This window comes from Dromiciops gliroides, chromosome 2 (genome assembly GCF_019393635.1).
Source record: "Dromiciops gliroides isolate mDroGli1 chromosome 2, mDroGli1.pri, whole genome shotgun sequence".
Taxonomy (NCBI): Eukaryota; Metazoa; Chordata; class Mammalia; order Microbiotheria; family Microbiotheriidae; genus Dromiciops; species Dromiciops gliroides.
Window position 1 is genome coordinate 9,733,478 of NC_057862.1, and position 21,479 is coordinate 9,754,956.

The 21,479-nt window shown below is 42.6% G+C and overlaps 1 protein-coding gene across 1 annotated transcript in view; it reads left to right on the top strand.

The window, feature by feature from the left end:
- The window catches only part of ADAM12 (ADAM metallopeptidase domain 12), a 364,014-nt gene that overhangs the window by 254,367 nt on the left and 88,168 nt on the right, over nucleotides 1–21,479 (top strand). Inside the window, exon 11 of the mRNA XM_043988643.1 lies at nucleotides 5,326–5,474. Within this exon, the coding sequence (XP_043844578.1) occupies nucleotides 5,326–5,474 (149 nt within the window). The remainder of the gene's footprint in view (nucleotides 1–5,325; nucleotides 5,475–21,479) is intronic.

Consider the following 21,479-nt stretch of genomic DNA (forward strand, 5'->3'; position numbering starts at 1 on the left):
TCATTCAACTGGGAGAAACCACTACAGCCTTGAGGTGCATCAGGACCTGGGAACAGGAGCTGTGGCTAGATTGCTCTTGGCAGGTCTGGCCAATTAGGGTTAGCCAAAAGTTGTCACTGGAACAGCCCCCAGGCCCATAGCCTGAGGCCTGAAGCTTTCCATCATTTGCCCTCACAGACACCATCCATCCCTCTAGGCTGATGGACAATACACATCTGTGTCTTGGAAAGAGGATTTGAAAGGTTGATTGTTGTAAGAAGAGTAATTCTACCATGTTTATGTCGTATGTTTATGTCAGAGAACAGTTGGACTGGGAGCACAGTGGACCCTTGTCTTCTCTGGATTTAGGGACCAGCTAGGTTTGGTGTGCTACCTACCAGGGGGGTGCCTCCAAGTTCTGTCAGAGGAGTGTGTATGGCATACTCACCCTGTCCTGGGCTTAAGGGAAGCAGAACTCAGACAGGGAATATTCTCAGCCTGGTCTTCTGTCTCCGTTAAACACACACAGCCTTGCCCTTCCAAGAAAACTTTAAAAGTCTCACCACATTTTTTTTAAGGAGAGTATTTCAAAAGACCCAGTTGTGTGTCAGGGAGTAAAGGGCTATTTTTCATAGTCTAGTAATTCCTCCTCACGTATTTATTTCCTTAGTTAATCTTCCTCATGAGCCTACATGACAAACTTTTCCCATCTGCTTTGGGTCATGGTAAGAAGTTAATGTAGACAGATGTCTCACAGACAAATGAATAGGACTTACAGCCAGGGTCTCAGACCTCACAAAAATCATTTCAGTAGATCAGTCAGCAAATGATCATTTGTGAAGTACTTACTATGTGCCAGTCACTATGCAAAGCCCTGGGATACAAACAAAGGCAAAAGACTGTCCCTGCTCTCAAATGCTGTTTTTGTGAGTTTTCCTTGGACCCAGAGACCTTTCATGCTAAAGCAACCATGGATGGGCATTGTTGATAAATGTGGTGCCCTTGAGTGGGACCAGCTTAATTTCTAGTCAGCTCCAAACTGCATTTTTCATACAGCAAAGTCTATAGAATTTTAAAGAAGGGAGAAATTCCTAATCTGTGACTGTGAAAATTTGCTATTGACTTTAGAATCCACTAAAGTTTATTTGTGTATTTGAGTGTGTGTGTAACAGCTGAAATCAAATCCTCATTCTTCACAAAGTCCTCCTATTCCTTGGCAATTAAAATGCCTAGAGATAAACTCAGACTATTAAGGGGGTTGTTTTGACACATGTCACTTAGTCTGTCTTCAAACACTCTCCCTAAGTTTCCTTCTCCCAAAAAAAAGCTGCAGAAAAGTGTGATTACAGCAGCAGCAACAGCAGCATAATTAAAATGATTTAACCAAAAAAGATATTCTGGGACAAGACCCTCGGACTGAAGATGCCACTTAATGATCAGCAGATTGATTCTGCTCATTTGGCAGCCAGCATCAATAAGAACATGGTCTTTGGAGCTTTTAACATCTGGCGGGGGGAGGGGCTAAGCAACTTTGGGATGCCGGGCACTAGAAAATGCAAGGAAATTTAGAATCTTAACCATGTCCAAGAGAAGAGCATGGATTGGGCAAGCACCCAGACTCTCCTACTGCTGTTATGTCTTTATGGCTAAAAAATACATTAAAATGATTTGCAGCCATAAAATTGATGTGCCCTCATATTCAGGGGCTAAAAGAGGTCCTGGAGAGAGCAAGCAAGAATTTTACTACAAACTAAAAGCATCATGGTCTTGGATTGATTGATCAATTGATTGATTGGCACTATCACGTCCTTGCTCTGGCTTTCCAAGGCCCCAATGAGGTGCACCAAGATGGTCATCTAATCTGTGAACATTTATTAAGCACCTACTGTGTGCTGGCACTATGCTGGGGACTGTGATAAAAGTTATATGGTCCCTTTCCCCCAAGGAACTTAAATGGGGAGGGAACATTTCTTTTAGCTCCTTCTGGAAAAGAGAGTCAGGATATAATCAGATACATACCTAAAAAGCCCCACAGCGACATACTTGTCTGATGCCTTATCAACACAAGGCAAGAAGGCAGCTCTGGATTCTTGGATAATGCTCTCAGGTTTGCAAAGCACTTTACAAATATTATTTCATTTGAGCCTCACAACAGGCCTGGGAGGTAAGAGCTATTGTCACCCCCCCCATTTTTACAGAGGAGGAAACCGAAACTGGGGAAGGCTAAGTGACTTACCCAGGATCATACAGCTGATAAGTGTCTGAGGCAGGATTTGAACTCAGGTCTTCCTGACTCCAGTCCTACATTCTGTTCATTGTGATGCCACCCAGCAGCAGAGAATGTAGAACACTGGACTTGGTTTCATCAGTGTAGAGAACTCCTTGTGTGAAGGTCAAATGGTTGGACATGACAAGCAGATATAGTTCTGTTCATGGAAATGAAACTCAAAGTGATTCTTGGCTTTCTGCTTTCCTGATGTACCCCAAGGACCATTGGGCTTTTCCAGTGGGTCTGCAGCTGATACCTACATAGATTGCCTGCCCTCTTGGGGGCTGATTGTCTGGAGAGCAGAGACTGTCTGTCTCCCTCTTGTTTGCATATTCCCAAAGCTTTGTACATAGTAGATGCTTAATAAATGACTTGTCATGTGCAGTGGATAAAGCACCAGCCCAGGATTCAGGAGGACCTGAATTCAAATCCAGCCTCAGCCACTTGACACATACTAGCTGTGTGACCCTGGGCAAGTCACTTAACCTTCATTGCCCCGCAAAAAAATAAAAATTTTTTAAAATAAATCACTTGTCATTCATTCACTTTTACAAGTCAACAATTCACCTGTAAATTGCAGACTTGGGGATTTGCCCCGGAAACAGAGAGTTCATATGACTAGCAGGTAGGGACCTCAGACTCTCTCGTTTTAGAGATAAGGAAATTGAGCCCCACAAAAGTCAAATGACTTGGCCAGGGTCACATGGTTAGTATGGGTCTAAAGTGGGACCTGACCCAAGGCCTCACAGTTCCATTGTGGCAGAGGAAGACCAAGCCCCGGTATCTCTAGATCCAAAGCCAGCTCCCTATCTACAAGATGAAATACACCATACTCCCTCTCAGTATCTAATTTCTGTTATCTTGTACCTATGATTTCATTGGTATTTGGAACTCCCATAAGGACACTCTACCAACACAGATCAGAACCTACAACTTAGAGTCTTACAGAATCACCAAGTCCACTAAGAGGTTAATTAACTTTCCCAGGACCACGCAGCTGGTATATGTCAGAAGCAGCACTTGAATCCAGGACTCTTTCATTCCAACCTGCTCTCCACCCACTAGACCACATTGCCTCTTATTATTGAAATAATGCTCTCCCCCCCCAAAAAAAAAGTTTATTTCAAACCCCCAGACATTGTGTAATCCCAAGACCCAGAAAGAAATTGTTGTCCTTAGGGCAAATTCCTTGAATGTTCTCCAAAAACATGATAGCTGCAGACTTCCACATGCCCCAGTTGCTTACACTCTGCTCTCTGGTGTCTTTTGTTCTTGAGAATGGATTTCTCACTGTGTATTCAGAAGGTTCACTTCAGCAGAAAACTCTGAAGTCTAAACAGAGTAATTTACCAGGAATTTCATCAGTTCTCAGGATACCTGAGCTCTTTCTCATGCCATGCCTGTCTCCTGGCTGAGAAAGACAGGAAGTCTTGTTAGGCTATAGGTCTTCCTTGATCCCTCATGAGGGATTCCCACTGACAACTGATAAAAAGAGGAAAACGCCTATAAGTTCTTGGGTGCCCTCTTGCTTAAGAGAAACATAACCAAGAGCTTTAATGTTAGGGACAATCTTATTTTCCCCCTAGAGAAAAGTTTCAGCTTCCTGAGCCTGAATCAGGAAAATCTGAATTCAAATCCAGCTATACTTATTAGCTGTGTGCCCCTGAGCAAGTCAGCCTCTGTTTGCCTCAGTTTCTCCAACTGTAAAGTGGACATAATAGGAACACTTACTTCCCTCGGTTTTTGTGAGGGTAAAAATGAGATGACACTTGTAAAGCATTTAGCACAGTGTCTTGCACATAGTAGGTGCTCTATAAATTCCCTCCCCAGACTTCACCCCCCACAATCTCCCACCCCGCCCAGGACCTTGTTGCAAAAGTTTCCTTTCTCTTCTGGTAACATAAAACTGCCCTCATCTAGTGTCATCAAGTCATGACATTCTCAGAAATAACTGGCCAAGAGCTAAGCATTTCAACAAACCAGAAGCTGGTATAACGTTCTTTGGAGATGTTTGTAAATCATGTTTATTAATTAGCCAACCATCCCTGACTCAGTTTAGTTCAAATGAATCTTAAGTTCCTCATGTTGATTTTCAATGTCTGTAGAAAGAAATTCAGTCCTTTCTTTGTGGTGGTATCACCAAACTGTCATTACCAAATGGAGAAATGACCTTGTTGCAAACAATCTCATTGGCAAATGTAGAGTCTAAGAGCATAAATCCCCAAAATCCAAAAGCCACTGTCCATTTTCACACTCAATTCCATCTGGAATCTATGAAAATCTATTAGAATAATACCCCTGCCACCGTTTATCCTGAATTGTTCTGAATGATCTTACATAGTCGGAGTTAGTGAGAACAGGCACATGAGGGTATTTGTGCTCACTTATTACAATTCACAAAGTCTCCCCTTCTGTACTCATTTTGTTTGGGGCTAATCCTGGACACAAAGATTAAATTGGACCTTAGTGTAATATCCTACGATTGGTTCTTTTGCCCCCGATGGGGGGAAATGAATTTATAGAAGGTTAATATCTGAGGGAATTCAAAAGGCAGGGTGGGGAAGGTACCATGAAGCACTTCATCCTGGGAAAACATAGACAGCTCTGGAAACAAGAAGAAAGGTCTGAATGGTTCACCAAGAGGCATCTCCATCTGTCAAACAGGGAGCCCCCAGCAAAGCTATGGCCAGATTGAGACACTGTGTGTCAGCACACTCTAAACCATAGAACATGAGCCCACACAAATGTGTTTCCTCTTTCCATCCACCCAGAAGACACAGTAGTTCAAAACAAAAGATGTTATCAAATAACTTAATAAATAAGCAAGAGAAGATTCTACCCCACCCCACCCCCACACCTGCATATGGGGAACAGTTTATCCACAGGTTACCAGACTCCTAGTAAGGAGAGAAAACATGAGAACAAGTGGACCTACTGTCTCCATCCATGTAAAAAAGCCGCCTCTTTTCCAACTAAAAGCAGTGTAGACACCCTCAAAGACCGGTGGCATTAACCCAAGAGGATGGTGGGTATGGCCACAGGGAAGTGAACTCGCTGTGTCTCTCTCTCTTTTTGAGGATCACTCAGAAAGCCCGCTCGGTGCGGCTGTCACCCTGGCCCATGAGCTCGGACACAACTTGGGGATGAATCACGATACGCTGGAGCGGGGATGTCACTGTCAAGCGATGACTGACAAAGGAGGCTGCATCATGAACCCGTCCACTGGGTGAGTGCCCGCGATGCTTCTTGGGTGCGTTCCCAGGCTCCCAACACAGAACTTCTCCTGCAAAACATTCGTGCAGAAGGTTTTCTTGATTATTCATGCAACAAAAGCTTCCAAAAACACATTTCTTCACAAGGAAAATATTAGAATAACCCAGGCCGCTAGGGGCGCCGCAGTGCATCAAGCACCTGGCCTGGAGCCAGGTAGACATGAGCTCAAATCCCGCTTCAGACACTAACTAGTTTTGCCTCAATTTGCCTCAGTTTCTCCATCTGTAAAATGGGGGTATTGATGGCATCTACTGCCCAGGGTTGTTATGAGGATCCAATGAGATCATTCTTATAAAGAGCTCTGCACAGTACCTGGCACATAGGAAGTGCTAGAGAAATGTGTATTTATGCTATCATCGTTGCTGTCGTCCTGTGGGAGGGTCACAGAGCAATCCTACAGGAGATGTCATCCAGCGTGTAGACTGAGCTCTTTCCTCTAGGAGAAGCAGGGACATATTTCTCCTTGTCATTATTTAGAAAGCCAAGATTGTAGCCTGAGTCAAACATATGTTTTAGATTTGATTCTGTAACTGAATCATAGAATCATAAAGGGAACTTGGAGGCCCACTAGCCAGGCTTCCCACACAGTGCAAGAATCCTCTATGTTTTATTTGGGGGGAAGGGGAGAGGGAGAGGGAGGTGGAGGTGGAGATGGAGATGGAGATGGAGATGGAGATGGAGATGGAGAGACAGAGATGGAGAGAAAGGGACAGAGACAGAGAGACAGGGACCAAGACAGAAACAGAGAGACAGGGACCGAGCAAGAGATGGGGACAGAGAGACAGAGGGATATTTCACTTTTGCTGGAGGCTCACTGTTTTGCTGATTCCAGACCATCTAACCCCTTCTCCGGGCTGGCAGAAAGGGCAGTCCCAGGAAGAAGGATACTTTGCCACTACTGTGTCCACTTGTGGTCAGGAAGGAGGTTGATAAGCTGGAGGGCACCCAGAGCAGTTTGGCACAGTGAGGGAAGCCCTTGAGATCATGTTGATTGATGGGGGGCAGGAACAGGTTGAGCTAGAGGAGGAAAGACTCTGATCAGAACTGAGTCCTTCATGCTACCACATGAACAAAGACTTAGCTTTTTTCTCCTTGACCTCACATGGCACAGCTAGAAACATCAGGTGGGCATTACAAAGACACCAACTTTGGCTAGATGTCAGAAAAGTCCCCTAACAAGTGGACTGCCCCAGGAGGGAGGACGTTGCAATGCAATAAGCCCTGAGCATTTAGGGCGTGCCTCCTGAGTATGAAGCTCCATATTAGGAGCCAGGGATCCAGGCAGACAACCAGCCTTCTCAAGTGGAATGTTTGTACTTACACGGATGCCCTTAATCTGTTTACATGATGCATTCCCCCAATCAACTATGAGATATAGGGGGCACCAGAGTCAAGGATATCTGAGTTCAAATTCTGACCCCTTTTGGCTTCCAAGGTTAAGGAACTCAACCCTCAGTCCTTTGTCTATTTATCTTTTTTTTGTCTATTTATCTTAATGGAGAGATTTTGGGGGCTGGCCGAGTTGGTCAAATTGCCCAGAGATTTTTAAAACAATGAAAGCAGGGCTGCATAGTGCATGGAGGCTTTGGAATCCATTGACTGTAGACCCAGGTTCTGCCCATGACACACTTTAGCTGTGTGACTCTGGGCAGGTTGCCCAATCTCTAAATGTCTTAGGCAATTCTCTAAACCAATCTAGAATGCAGACCAGTCTGACAGACTCTGTCCGTGGAAGGAATGTCCACACCCTCTGAGATGTTACTATAGTAATAAAAAGCATAGGTTTTGACCCCCCCACACCAAAACAAAGACTGTATTTTGGGGTTATTCTCAGTGCTTGAATACTTTTAGTGGAACCTTGACCTCATCAATGCAGAGTTCCCTTGGTCCCTCCACCAGGGCAGACTGCAGCTCAACTCTGACCCCTGTGTCCTGAGTCTCTCCCTAAGCTTGGCTGATGGTGGCATATGACATCTGGTGTCTCCATCCACTACGCAGGAGCCCTTGCTTGCTTCCTCCAGACATCCCAAGGATACCACTCACTACCTAACCAGCCCATCTGCTCTTCCTACCCCACATGTCTTCGGATGATGCCTTTTATCCTCACTGGCTTAGTGTGGCCCCTGCTCCATATGTCATGATCCTCCCCATCATATTCTGGGTGATCCTCCCTTTCTGTTCTTCTGGAACTTACAGCCTTTGTCTCCCTGCTGTGATTTCCCAGGAGACTTTAATCTCCTCGAGGGCAGGGACTGTCTTTTGCCTTCTTTGCATCCCCATCGCTTGGCACACAGTCGGAGCCTGCTCACTATGGATTGATTGATTTCTGTATGGCCGCACAATAGAATGCTGGCATTCCAAAGAAATGCCCTGGTTTCTGGAGAAGTTATGTGATTGGGAAGACATTGACAAAAAGTCACCAAAGTTCCTAAAACAATCATTGAATCCACCAGCAGTGAGTTCATTTCTCAGCACTTTTCCCCTTGCTGAACTCACACTTATCAAAATCATTTTTACTTAGCTGCTCATTTAGGATTCCTTCCTTCCTGTTCAAAACGTGGTCGCTTTAATTTGCCTTGATGGAAAGAAAGTTCACAATGAGGTTGGTGAATTAGTGACAGAAGTCCAAAGGGATACAGAGGTCAGGCCACCTAGTCAGCTCTCCATAGCCAGCTGCCCACAGAGAAATGATTACTGCTGCTTCTCCCCTGTATTCCTTTTGTCCCACTTTGTCTCTTGTTCTTATGAGAGGAGGGAGCGGACAGGATTCTGCTCACACAGGAAAACCACCTGTGCCACACTGATTCTGGGCTACCTTCTCATTCCAGGGGGGAGGCTATGGATTCTCACAGGCCGAGCCAGTGGAGAGCTGGCACTGGCAGGCTCTACCTCCTGGACCAGGTGGGAGATCAGAATAATTACTGGATTTGGCACTAGAGGCCCTGGCTCATACCTCAGGTCTGTCACAGAGTATATGACCTCAAGCAAGTGCCATTCTCTCTGTAAGCCTCAATTTCCCAGAATTGGCATGGATGGTCTATAGGGTCCCTCTCGGATGCCAATTCCTCCACTTCTACCATCTCTAATACCTCTAGCTATTAGTTCTCTCTCCTTCTAAGCCATGACCAAATGAAAACTTAAAGTATGAGCTTTGGACAGAAGACATGCCTGTCCTCCAAGAACTAGATCCCCTCAGCAAGAAGGGATTCATTCAAGTCAACCCGACAAACATTTACTAAACAACTACTCTGTGCCAGGCACTGTGTGAGGTGGTGGGAATACAAAGAGAAAAAACATAAAACTATCTCTGCTTCCAAGGAATTTCCATTCTACTACAACATGTAGTCAGAGAAGTCAATGCAAGAGAATTTGAAGAGGGAAAGAGAGCACCCAAAACTAGAAAGATCAAAGAAAATGTTGTTGTGGAAGAAGTGGAATAGAGGGGAAAAGGCATTCCTGGTATGAAGAAAGTCTATGCAAAGGCAGGAGGTGGGAAGGAAGTGCCAAAATGCAGAACAGCAAATAGAATGGGTTGGCTGAAGGGTAGGAAATGCAGGAACTGAAGGGGTATAAAGAGAAATGAATCTGGAAAGGTCAGTTAGAAAGAGATTGTGGATGAAGTTCATTGTAAGATTGGGAACTTTGTATTTTGTTCTAGAGACTGTTTAACTTTTTTTAAGCAGGAGAGGAACCCAGTCAGACCTGTGCTTTGGGAAATTCATTTTGGTAGCTATCTGAAAGATACAACTGGAAGCAGGGAAACCAAGTGGACATATGTTACAGTCATTCAGATGGAAGGGGATGAGTACCACTAAGTGTTGGTGTGAATAGAGAGAAGAGGGTCAGTGGGAGAGATGTTGTGAGTATAGTTTGGGTGTAAGTTGTAAGTAAACTTCCACACTTGTCAAATAATGAGATTGAGGGGGAGGACAGAGGAAGAGGTGGCTGAGAGACAATGAAGATCGAGGATGGCTCCCAAGTTTCAACCTGGGTGACTGGGAGGAAGATGGAGCCCTCAACAGAAAGAGGGAATTGGGAGAAAGGAGTAGGAGTGGAAGGGAAGACAAGTTCCATTTCGGACATGTTGCCTTTGAGAAATTAATGATTCCATCCGAGTGGAGCTGTCCAGCTCAGGTGAAGACTAGAAGGAGAGAGAAACATATGGAACTGTATGCAGAAGATCATGAGCCCATGGGAGCTGATGAGATGGATCCCCAGGAGACAAAGATTCAGGAGAGAAGAGAGGAAGGCCTAGGATAGATATTGGGGGTACACTCAGAGTTAGGGGGTCAGGATGTGGTGGTGAGTGCCCCTGGTTCCTGCTATTGGGAGAGATCTCATGAATTGAGAAGCTCTGAGCTGCAGGAGGGCTAAAGCTAACTGGGGACCTGCACCAATTCTAGCACCAATATGGTGAGCCCCTGAGAGCATGGGGCCAAGAAATTGCCTACATAGGAGTGCTCTAGCACAGATGGGAAATCGAGCAAATCCAAGCTCCCTTGCTAACCAGCAGCTGTGACTGGCTATTGCCCTCCAGGTTGACCAAGAGGAGATTCAGGCTCTAGAAAGCCCGTGTAGTCCTGAGTACCTTCTCAGCTCCAGAGCCAGGATCTCATGACCTGAGTCTTACTCAAAACAAATAGTCCAAAGTGGAGCTAAGCCTGGAACCCCAGCCTCCTAACCCCGTGTCTTGGCCCCTAAGCAATGCCTTTACTGCAATCGTTATTACTATTAATTATATCATTATTACTATTAATAATGGAAGATCTGAGTTCAAATTCAGGCTCAGACACACTTACTAGCTATGTAACCCCAGGCAAGTCACTTAACTTCTATATGCCTCAGTCTCCTCTTCTGTAAAATAGAGATAAGAACAGCACCTGCCTCCCGGTGTTGTTTTGAGGATAAAATGAGTTAATATGTGTAATGCTTTTCTCAAACCTTAAAGCCCTAGCTTTGGGAGATAATAATATGAATATTAATGATAATAATCTTTTACATACTTTTAAAGTTTGCTCTGCACTTTACAGACATCTCAATTGACCTTCATGGCCTCCCTATAGGGAGGCACTGTGATTATCCCCACTCTGCAGATGAGGAGAGATGACCATGACTTAGCCCAGGTAACTCATGTACTAAGTGTTCAAGGCAGGATTCAAACCCAGCTCTATGTGAATGGGGGCTTTAGATATAGGCTTCCATTCATAGATCTGAATGAGCTTCTTAGGAGCAGTGATTGTTTCCTTCTTTAGGCTGGTAAACCCAGAACCTTGCTCAGCCCCTGGCTCACAGGAGCTATTTAATCAATGTTTGCTGATTAAGTGACAGATGGACTTCTTTCACTGGGCCATCAAATCCTGCCCCAGGAAAAAGCTGGTTAATTTTAGTATACCATGGCTTTCCAACTTCCTTGACAAATGCTTTGTTCCTGGGCTCACATTGAGGGGATTCTGTGGTGGTCCTGCTGGTTTTTGACTTTTCAAAGAACCAAAAGAAAAAGAGAATTTTTTTCCTTCTTTCTTTCCTTCTTTATTTTATCCTCTCTTCTTTCTTTTCTTTTTTCTTTTTCTTTTTTTCCCTTCCTTTCTTTTTAAATGGCTCTCCAATTCTATTATTTTAAAAAACCCACTCATTCACATTCACAAATTCTCAAATACTTTTGAGGACAAAGCTTTTAGCATGACAAGTCCCCCCAACAGCAATTATTGATGAATTAGTCACAGGGATGGAAAACCCAGGGTCAAAATGGCAGGCTTCTTCACACCCCCAAACTTGGCCATAATGTGCCTCAGAGAGTAGGCTTGGAGGGCTTGTTCCTTGAAGACCGTGTGCCATCATGAATTATTGCTGCTCTCTAAGCATGTGAGTGCACGTGCCCATGGGTTTTATATCTTTGGATAGTTAACATTTAAAACCTGTCTTGGAAATTACTTTTTGGCAAAAGTAATCCCCAGGGATAAATGTGGAATTTAATCACTGTTGGACCTGTCCAGTAATGAGCTTCCTTGAGCATGAGAACTCAGTGTGTGCCATGTTTATAAGCCAGAAATATTCAAATGATTCTGCCACTGGCAGCAGAGAAGCCTTAGCCCCCCATCTCACAGGACTGTGGGAAACACGAATGAGATGATGTTTGCCAAGTGGTCTGCAGACCTCAGAGTGCTTTATACATGGCAGTTCTCTATTGTCATCAATCATCATCATTAGGTGGGGGCAGACCATGTTTTTAATGGTATACAGAGCTACCAATGAGGAAAATCCCTCTACCAATGTATGCTGACAACTCTTTTCACTTTTAGCTTTAAATACTAGCCTGGGGGCACTGAGAATTAAGTGACTTATCCAGGGTCTCACAGCCAGTATATGCTAGAGGCAGGACATGAACTCAGGTCTTCTTGCTTCCATCCAGTATGCTACACTGCTGCTGCCAGTGGTGCTACCACCACCACCTCTGCCACTGTCATGTATAAAATAGACTAGCTTTATTCTGCTTGGCCCTGCAGGACAGAACTAGGAACAGTAGGTGGGATTGCAAAGAGACAGTTTGGGGCTGATTTAGGTGGGCTATTGAGAAAAACTTCTTAACGATGACAGCTGCCCCAAAGTGTAATGGGAAGCCTGAGAAGGTCTTATGTGTTTGGTTTTTTCTGTCTCTATCTCTTTCTCTCCACATATATGTCTCTCTTTTTCTCTGTCTGTGCTCTATTTCTCTGTCTCTGTCTCTCTGGCTTTATCTCTGTCTCTGTTTCTGTGTGTGTGTGTGTGTGTGTGTGTGTGTATGTAAGTCTTTAAGAAAAGGCTGAATATTCACTTATTGCCAAGCATGTGTTTTAGAGGGGTTGCCCACTTGGATGAGATCACAGCCTCACTGAAGTAGTGGTTAATCAGCTGCCTATCACTGGTAGAGAACATGCCACAAGCATCTTCCAAATCAACAAGTCTTCAAAGCAGGTAGAAGACTGATGTTGGAGGGGTAGCCCTGGGGGAGGGGGTCAATGTACTCAATACTCTGTCATCTGCAAATAGGACCATCTATAAGGAATCCATTGCTCCTTCAGCCTCTACACTGGATGTTCTCTCTGTTAGTGATCAGCACTCTGGGGCCATACTTCTCCCTACTTCACACTTCTCATGATATTACTAATCAAAGGATCATCAGACGTAGCTTTACTGTTACATCTTTCAAGAAATCTTGTATCATTTTAACATATTGAATATATTTTGTTCCTTCATTGTCTAGATTTTTCCACCAATAGGGAAACAGTGTTTTTTCTTTCCGTAATCAATCCAATCGTGACTATATTGTGTCATCACCACCAGTTTGTTGGGTTTGAGGTGAAACTTCAGATGTATTTGAATTTGTGTTTCTCTTGTTATTAGTGACTTGCAGCATTCTTTCATGTGGTTGTTAATACTTTGCCTTTTTGGAGAACTTTTTGTTTAAATCGCTTAACCAATTATCTATTAGAGAATGGCTTTGGGTCTTACACATTTCTGTTAGTTGTCTATATATATATATATATATATATATCTCAGATAAAAAATCCTCACCACACTCAGAGGTTTTCCCATTTGTCTATTTTCCTTCTAATGCTAGATGCACAACTGTGTTTTGCAAAAGCTTTTCAATTTCACGTAATCAAACTGTCTCTTCTATCTTTTGTAATTGTCTCTATTCCTTGTTTGGTTAAGATTTCAACTCCTACCCATTGGTCTAAAAGGTATGTAATCTGCCTCTCTTCTAATTTTTATGGTGAAATCTTTACTATTTGGGTAATGCTTCAATTTCTAATTTATTGTAGACTAGCATAAAATGTTAGTTTAAGCCTTATTCCTGCTTACCAGTTTGCCCAACAGTTATCAAATGGAGATTTTTTTCCTGGGTAATATTTTTTTTAGTTTATGTAATATCAGGTTATTCAGTTCCAATATGTCTGATTCTCCCTTGTCTAATCTTTTCCACCCATCTATTCTTCTAGTTTTAATCAGTACCAAATGGCTTTGTTGACACTTGCTTTATAATATAGTTTGAAACCTAAAAGGGCTACTTCCTTTTCATTCCTTTCTTTTTCTCATGATCTCCCTTGATACTGTAGCTATTTTGTTCCTCCAAATGGATTTTGTTATTATTTTATCTAAATCAGTAAAGTATCACATTGATATTTGATTGTAATAGCAGTAAGTCTTTGAATTAACTTTGACTGTATTGACATTTTTATTGTCTTGGCATGGCCCAGTCATGAACACTGACTAGTCCTTCAGAGATTTAAGTTGTTCTTTATTTCTTTAAGGAGCACTTTGTACTTGAATTAAAGCAAGTATCAAGTGTTGCTTTGGTAGATTGCCTCCCAAAATTTTATAATAAGAATATTGTAACAATTTGGAGTGAGATTGCCTTTTCTATTATTACTGATTAGATTTTGTTGTTGTTGTATAGACATTCTCCTCTCCTAATTTTCCAGAGTTTCTATGGGATTTATTGGGTGAGGTTTTCAGTGACCTTAAAAGCTTCAAAGTTCCAATAGGTTATCACATGAACTCATATAAAGCATTCTCACTTTATAGAACAGTTGAGTTCTAGTTGTGACATGACCTCTGATTCACTGTCCAATAGTATGTAAGCTCTTGGAGGGGTTCTTTCATATCTTTGCATCCTTAGCACCCCTGAGTACAGTAGCTGGAATGCAATAAGTACATAATAAATGTTTATGCATTCATTGATTAATTGTCATCATAGGTGAACAGCCTTATTTCTCTGGGTTTCAGTTTCCTCCTCTTTAAAATGAGTGATTGAACCAATTCCTTCCAAGTTTAGTTTGTTCTGATGAACCCTTAGGTCCATGCAAATTTCAATGTAACAAGCTTCTTCTTCAAAAAAGCTTTTCAGATGCACCCTGCAGAGCCAGGATGCATCAGAAGCAAGTCTTGAAGCAAGGTGTCTTTGGCTCTGATACTGACCCATCCACTCTACCATGTCAGGATAAGGACTGGACTTGTGACTCCATTGACACAGGGAACTCCCAGCCAAGAGAACTCCCTCCACCAGTGCTGGTTAGCACCTCTCTGTGACTTATAGCCTTAGAGTTGCTTTGGGCACTAAGGGGTAGGTGGACTGGCCTAGATCACAGAGCTAGTGTATCAGTAGCAGGACAACAACTCAGTCTTCTTGACTATGAGGCCACCTCTCTATCTGCCTCAAATACAAAACCAACCCCTGTCCTCAAAGAGTTTCCAATCAGATTTTCCTGAATAAAGAGCATACCTTTCTGAGACCCTCAAATATCATGAGGGAGTTAATACTACTCCCATTTGCACCAGGCTGTAAGACACCACTGACTCGTTGCTTCTGGCTCATTGTAAAAAAGAAGGGACAGGGTGTTGTTACTACCATTAACTAGCATTTGTGAAACATTTGATCCATTCAGAGAAGGGATGCCATGTAATTACATGTGGCAGTACCACTATACTCTACCCCAGGATGTGTAACATCTCTTTTACTTTTATAAAGATAATTACAACTTGGAAGGATCTTTTCTTGTTAAAATCTACTTGTCTTTTCTTGCTGTAATCAGCTTCATATTTTCCATTGCAAAATAGTATATGTGTGTATGCATATGTGTGTGTGTGTGCATGTGTGTGTAATTGTGTTGAAAAGAAATGATGCCACTGATTTCCTAGTTGGGGGGTATATTGGTTGGCTTTATTTTAAACCATATTGACAAAACTTTGAATAGGAAAGTCTCCCTGAAAACATGCCAAAGTGGTGTGTTGAGTCTCCAGAATAACTTAGTTGGATATAATAAATTGAGGAAGGGTCCCTTTCTCTTCTCAAATGGCATAAATAATCCACACCAACAAAAGCCTTCTAGGAAGAATATCTCCTATGAGACCCTACCTGCCCCCCACAATTTCCAAGATGCCTTTGATCTCCTGCTGAGAGAACTTTCACTCCCAAAGCTCACTGGCCCCTGCTCTGCAAATTAAAGTCTTAAAGAGTTGCCCGTTTCACTGAGAGGAGTAACTTGATCAAGATTCCACCACCAGCATGTCTCAGAAGCAAGACTTGAAACTAAGTCTCCCAGGACAAGTGCAGCATGTTGCATGGCTTCTCATGGGACCAAATAGCTTGAAGGTCTGAGCCTGTAACGTTCCTCAGAATTGGCTTATTCATTCATTTTGCCCAGTTTTTAACCCATCATTGATGGGATCATAGATTTATACCTGGTAGGTCATCTCATCTAATGTGATACACACTTTTAAAGGTCATCTAATCCAAGTCCCTTTCATTTTATATGTGGAAAAAAACTAAGTCTAAAGAGGAATATGTTTTACAAAATCCAGATGAGCAAATTCACAAAGGTGAACTCCCCCTTGAAGTGCTATGTCACTCTACCAAATCAAATGCTTCTTTTTTGGTAGTCAGTAAACAAATATGATATATTCTCAGCACCTTTTAGTGGATTTTTATTTACAAAGATGTTTACTGTGGATTTTGTGTGTGTATGTGAAAACCTGTGTATTCTTTTCTTATATTTTGATCAAGGAAATTCTTAATATATACATGGCTCATTCTGCTAAATATTTTGTAAAAATGACTTCATAGTAATTGATGACCCTTGGTCATAAAAATGATCATTTTCCCCACAATAATAATTTATTATTTTTCGCACTCTTTCTATATCCTCCCCATTCTCAGATCAGGAAAACTGATCCTTCAGTTCCCTCAAGACTGTGTTGACTCAAGCATTAACTTCTTCTGTGGAGACTTGGTCTACTCCAGCTGTCCTTCTCTTCTCCATTTTCTTTAGCGCCATTTATATTCTTCAGGCAGCATATCAGAGACAATAGTGTTAGAATCCAAACTTGGTGATTCCAATAATATTGATGTAGAAAATAGCTTGTTATGGAAATGTTGACAGAATCAATCCATTTTCTGTCCATTTGTTGTACCCTTTATAGTTCCATCCTTAAAGACTCTTTGGATGCTCTGACTTAATTAAATCTCTTGCCAAGCTTTTTATGGAGTTGGTTTTTCCCTCTGTTGCTTTTGGCTATCATCCTCTCCCATAAGATTTTACAAACAAGTTTGTGTTCTAAAATGATATCACCATTGTTCACCATATCTCTTTGCAAGAAAAGCAAGTGTTTTCTAGCAAAGTTGATTTTTAGGATCTTTTGGTCTCCTTGTTGTGGCATTTGCTTGATCGTTAGCCTGTGTCAATAATTGTTCTTGTATCCCCATTTTTTAGTTTTGAATAGGTCAGATTGAAGTCATTTTAATTACCCCCTCCTATATTTTCTCATCCTTTTCCTTTCTTTATATTTGGTCTTGATTGTTGACTTTGTTCTAACAAGTCACTAATCTCACTGTGCACAGAAATCTGATTCCGAAATGACTCACATCAACAACCAGTCATTTCCTGTCAAGATGTAATCAGTTAAATTGTATTCTATTATTTGATACTTGCTATATCCAGCTCCCTCTGAGCCTTTTCTTCAAGAAAGTCACATATACATATATATATGCATATATACACACATATATGTATATGTACACATATATACATCTATATGCATATATGCATAAGCTTTCTATATTATCTCTAGGCCTTTGTACTCTTCCATTTTTAACCCTGAACCATTTTTCCAGCATATTTTTCACTATTCCTATGCCTACCTTTATATTAAAGTCACTGCATATTAAATTATATGTTGATTAATCTGGGAGTTCTTCTTCAATGTAGAATATCCCTCCCTCTGTCAGCATTGACACATAAGCCATAATTATCTTTGTATTATGGAATCACAGCATGTAAGAGTTGGAAGGGACCTTGAAAACCATCTTGTCCAACCAGTATCTAAACAAAAGTCACATTTACATTGTACTCATCAAGTCATTATCCAGCCTTTGCTTAAAGACATCCAATGAAGGGAAAAACTGGGCATTCCATGACTAAATGGAATAGGAAGTTTTCCTTTTACTTAAGGAGAAATTTACTACTTTATAATTCCCTCTAGTGGCTCCCAATTTTGCTTTCTGGGGTCAAGAAGAGTATATATAATAACTCCTTGACCCTTCAAGTACTTGAAGACAGCCATCATGTCCCTCTGAGTTTTCTCTTTTTCAGACTAAACTTCTCTAGTCCCTTAAGTGATCCCCATATGACATGAACCCAAGGCTATCCACCATCCTTGTCACCCTTCTTGGGACATTATCTGCCTTATTCATGTCCTTCCCAAAATGTGGTGTCCCAAACTGAACCCAATCCTTCAAATGAGGTCAGACTACCATGAGACCATCTCCAATCTTAACTTGGATGTGCTTCATTTTTTAACAGAGACTAAAATTGCATTAACTTTCTGAGGTGTCATATCACTGTTGGTCCTTCTGCTTTTGATTATCATGAGCACTTCAAGGCAAAATGACTAAGTGTAACATGTCATGACATTTCCCGTCTTTGGACATATGTTGAAAATAACTTTGCCAAGTTCTTTCTTCACCTCACCAGAGAGAAGCCACGGGCTGCCTTTCCACTTAGCAGCAACTTACTTCTGCTTTTGTTTTTAGCAAGAATGTCAAGACTGATAAGATTCAGCTGCCCCACTGGACAAGGTCCTTACCATGTAGACTACTAACTGCTAAGTTAAGGTTCAGAGACAGTCTAAAAATTGTCTAAAAACTGATTCTTCAGATTTCTCACTGTCTTGGGAAGGAGGAAGGGAGAAAAATTTGGAACTCAAAATCTTACAAAAATGAATGCTGGAGGCTATCTTTACATGTAATTGGGAAAATAATTTTAAAAATAATAAAATTAAATTAAAAGTCGCAACTAAAATCTTCTATAGGAAGACTTGTCCAACCCCCCTCAATCCTAGCACCTTCCCTCTGCTAATTATTTCTTATTTATCTTGTATGTAGCTTATTTTTACTTATCAGTTTGTATGCTAGCTCCCCCATTAGATTGTAAGCTCCTTGAGGGAAGGGCTTTTATTTTACCTCTTTTTGTATTCCCAGCACTTAACACAGCTCCTGGCACATAGTAGGCACTTAATAAATATTTACTAATTGATTGATTTAAAAAAAAAAAGATTCTTAATTCCCACTGCTCCTATTTCCACCATTCTAACACCATCACCACAGAAGCAGAAGGAGGACCCATGGGACCGAGGGCCATTTTGTGTTTTTCTTTGTTTCATGGGAAGCCATTGGCCAAAGAATCCATCACCAAGTGGCCAGCCTGCTAGTTATGGGCCTCTTCACACACTCCTCTTTGCTGGATATCGAAAAGCAAACATATTCTGCCATGGAGTCTGTACTTAGAGCTTCTCTTGTTCACTGGGGCCTTCCAGGAAGTATACACCAATGGACCAGCCTCCAAGAACCCAGGGCCACCTCCATGACCCAGTATTAGCCATGACACATGTGCTAGGTCCAGTAGGGCTTGCGTGGACATGAAGAATCAGAGCAAATCTCTGTTGGGGATTTCTGAGAAAACCTCAAGAAATTATTTACGTCCACACACAATAGATTTTAACTAAAGTCAAAACCCATCTTCAAAGTCAAGAAAAAAGATTCACTACTTTTAAAAAGAGAAGGTATAAGCCTTCATTGGCAGAGGGAGTTTCCTCGCCAAAGCGTTCCCTCTACCAATGACATTAAAGCCAGTCCCTGTTCCTATCCCTAGTTTTAAAAAAAGAGAGACTCTGCTAACATCAAAATACCACTTGGTTAGAATCAATTTAATTATCTAGTGAAAGTAATTTAATTGGCTCAATCAGACATTATCATAGGAGGAAAAATGAAGTGGCAGGAGGGCTTCTTGTAAACACTTTAGAAAGGGGACATCAATACCAAGTTTGTCTTAATTTCCTCCCAACGTAATTAGATATTGTTCCCTGCAGAGCCGAGCACGTTATCTGTCATTCAGGCTCAGCTGGAATGCTAAGCTTCTTTGCTGCAGTGCGAAGGGTGGGTGGCCTTGGCTCTTGGAGACATGGTAGCAGCAGAGCAAAGACAAGTGGTGGATGTGACCCGATGTATACCTTCTTCAGAGGCCCCACCAGGTGAAGCTGACACACAGCAAGATGAGCAAGGATGTTTAGGGAACCTCTCCTTTATCAGAGCAGGAGCCCCTCATGAAGCACGTATGCTAGGGAGAACAGCTGTGAGGGTCAATGTGGTCCTGGGGAGAAAGCAGTAGTTTGCCATTTCCTTCTCCAACTCATCTTACAAAAGAGGAAACTGAGGTAAATTAGGTCAAGTGACTTGCCTAGGGTCACACAGCTAGTAAGTCAGATTTGAATCCAGGTCCTCCTGACTCCAGGCCTTGTGCTTTAACTGCTGTGCCGCCACATCTAGATACAGACAGCTGGATAGATATGTAGATGAGCTAGATTACGGCTCGATGGGTCAACACTGAGGATATAGATATACTTCTAAATCAGAAGTTTGTAACCTAGGATCTATGAACTTGGTTTTAAAAATATGTTGTTAATATTTCAGTATATGTGGTTTCCTCTACAATTATATATATATGTGTGTGTGTGTGTGTGTGTGTGTATACACATATACATATATATAATGCATTTAAAGGTAGGATTCTGAGGAACCTATAGACTGCAGCAGATTGCTCAACGTATGTAGGACATAACAGCTGGATATCACATGGGTTTAGACAGACAGACAGACAGGTGGCTCCTCAGACAGTTGTAACCACAGACACAAGGAAAGAGAATGGCCCCGGATGAGCTATGATCCCTGCTCTGGGCCCAAAAGAGCCTGCCTGGACATTGGTCCCACAGGCTTCCCAACCCCTAGCAGAGGGAAGGAGCACAGAAGATGGTTGCCGGTCACTCCTCTGTCCTTCAGAAGAACAGCAAAGCAGGACAGAGAGAAGAGGGAGGGTAAGGCGGAGAGGATGGAGCTGCTCTCATAGCCAATGGAAAGAGACAGGAGGAAGGACCCTGAAGACCCAGCGAAGGCAACCCTTACTCCTCTCTTCCCTAACCTGCCACCACACGGAGCTCATTTGGGAGCCATCACGGAAATCCCACTTTGTTCCCACCTCCTTCCCTAAGGACAGAGCAGAGTCCCCCAGCCTTCATTCTCTGCCCTCTGCCAAGGAAGGGACCAACCTTGAATCCAAGGGCATGAAGCAACCTCCCCTCCTCACACTAGTCTATATGACCCATTGTGGACCACCGTGGCTCTAAATCAGGGGGTACTTAGCGCCTTCTTAACCAAAGTCACCCACTCAGTAACTGACCCCTTGCTCTGAGCCTCTGGAGCCAAGTGAGGAGAGAGGCTGCCTCTTCGATCAGAGAGCTGGCAAGGGTCATTAGCCAAAGATGGTTGGGTTGAAAAGCCTCCCATGAGTCGCCCCGTCATCGTCTTTGCCTCCTCTGCAATCCCATCTCTTAAACAACCAGAGACTCTTGGGAGTTGGAAGGGGTCATTTAGTACGACCTGAACAAGGTTCCCCAACCTGGCATACAGACAAGCCTTTGTTTGAAGAATCAGGGGAGGAGGAGGGCAACGGGGGAGGGCAGCCTAAGCCTCCCAAGGTGTCTCCATTCACTTTCAGTAGCTTTAAATTAGACTTTCAATTGGCTTCATTCCCATCAGCTGCTCATCTTGGTTGAACATCATGCCTCTCCCAGGATAACCTCATCTCCAGAGTCCCATCACCGACCGACAAATTCCACACACACTCAACTCCCTCTGATCAGAGGCCTGGAGGGTGGAGCAGGAAAGGCTTCTCTTCAGAGGGCTCACATTTTCCCAGCTAACTCCCAAGGTTGGGGAGAGCCCTCTCTCCCTTCCCCCATTTTAGCTTCTCTTTTTGTGTTGTCTTCCTCCATCAGACTATAAACTCCGGGAGGGCAGGAATTGTCTTTCTTTTCCTTCTTTTTAGCCCCAGCACTTAGCTCGGTGCCTGGAACAGAGTAGACATTTAAC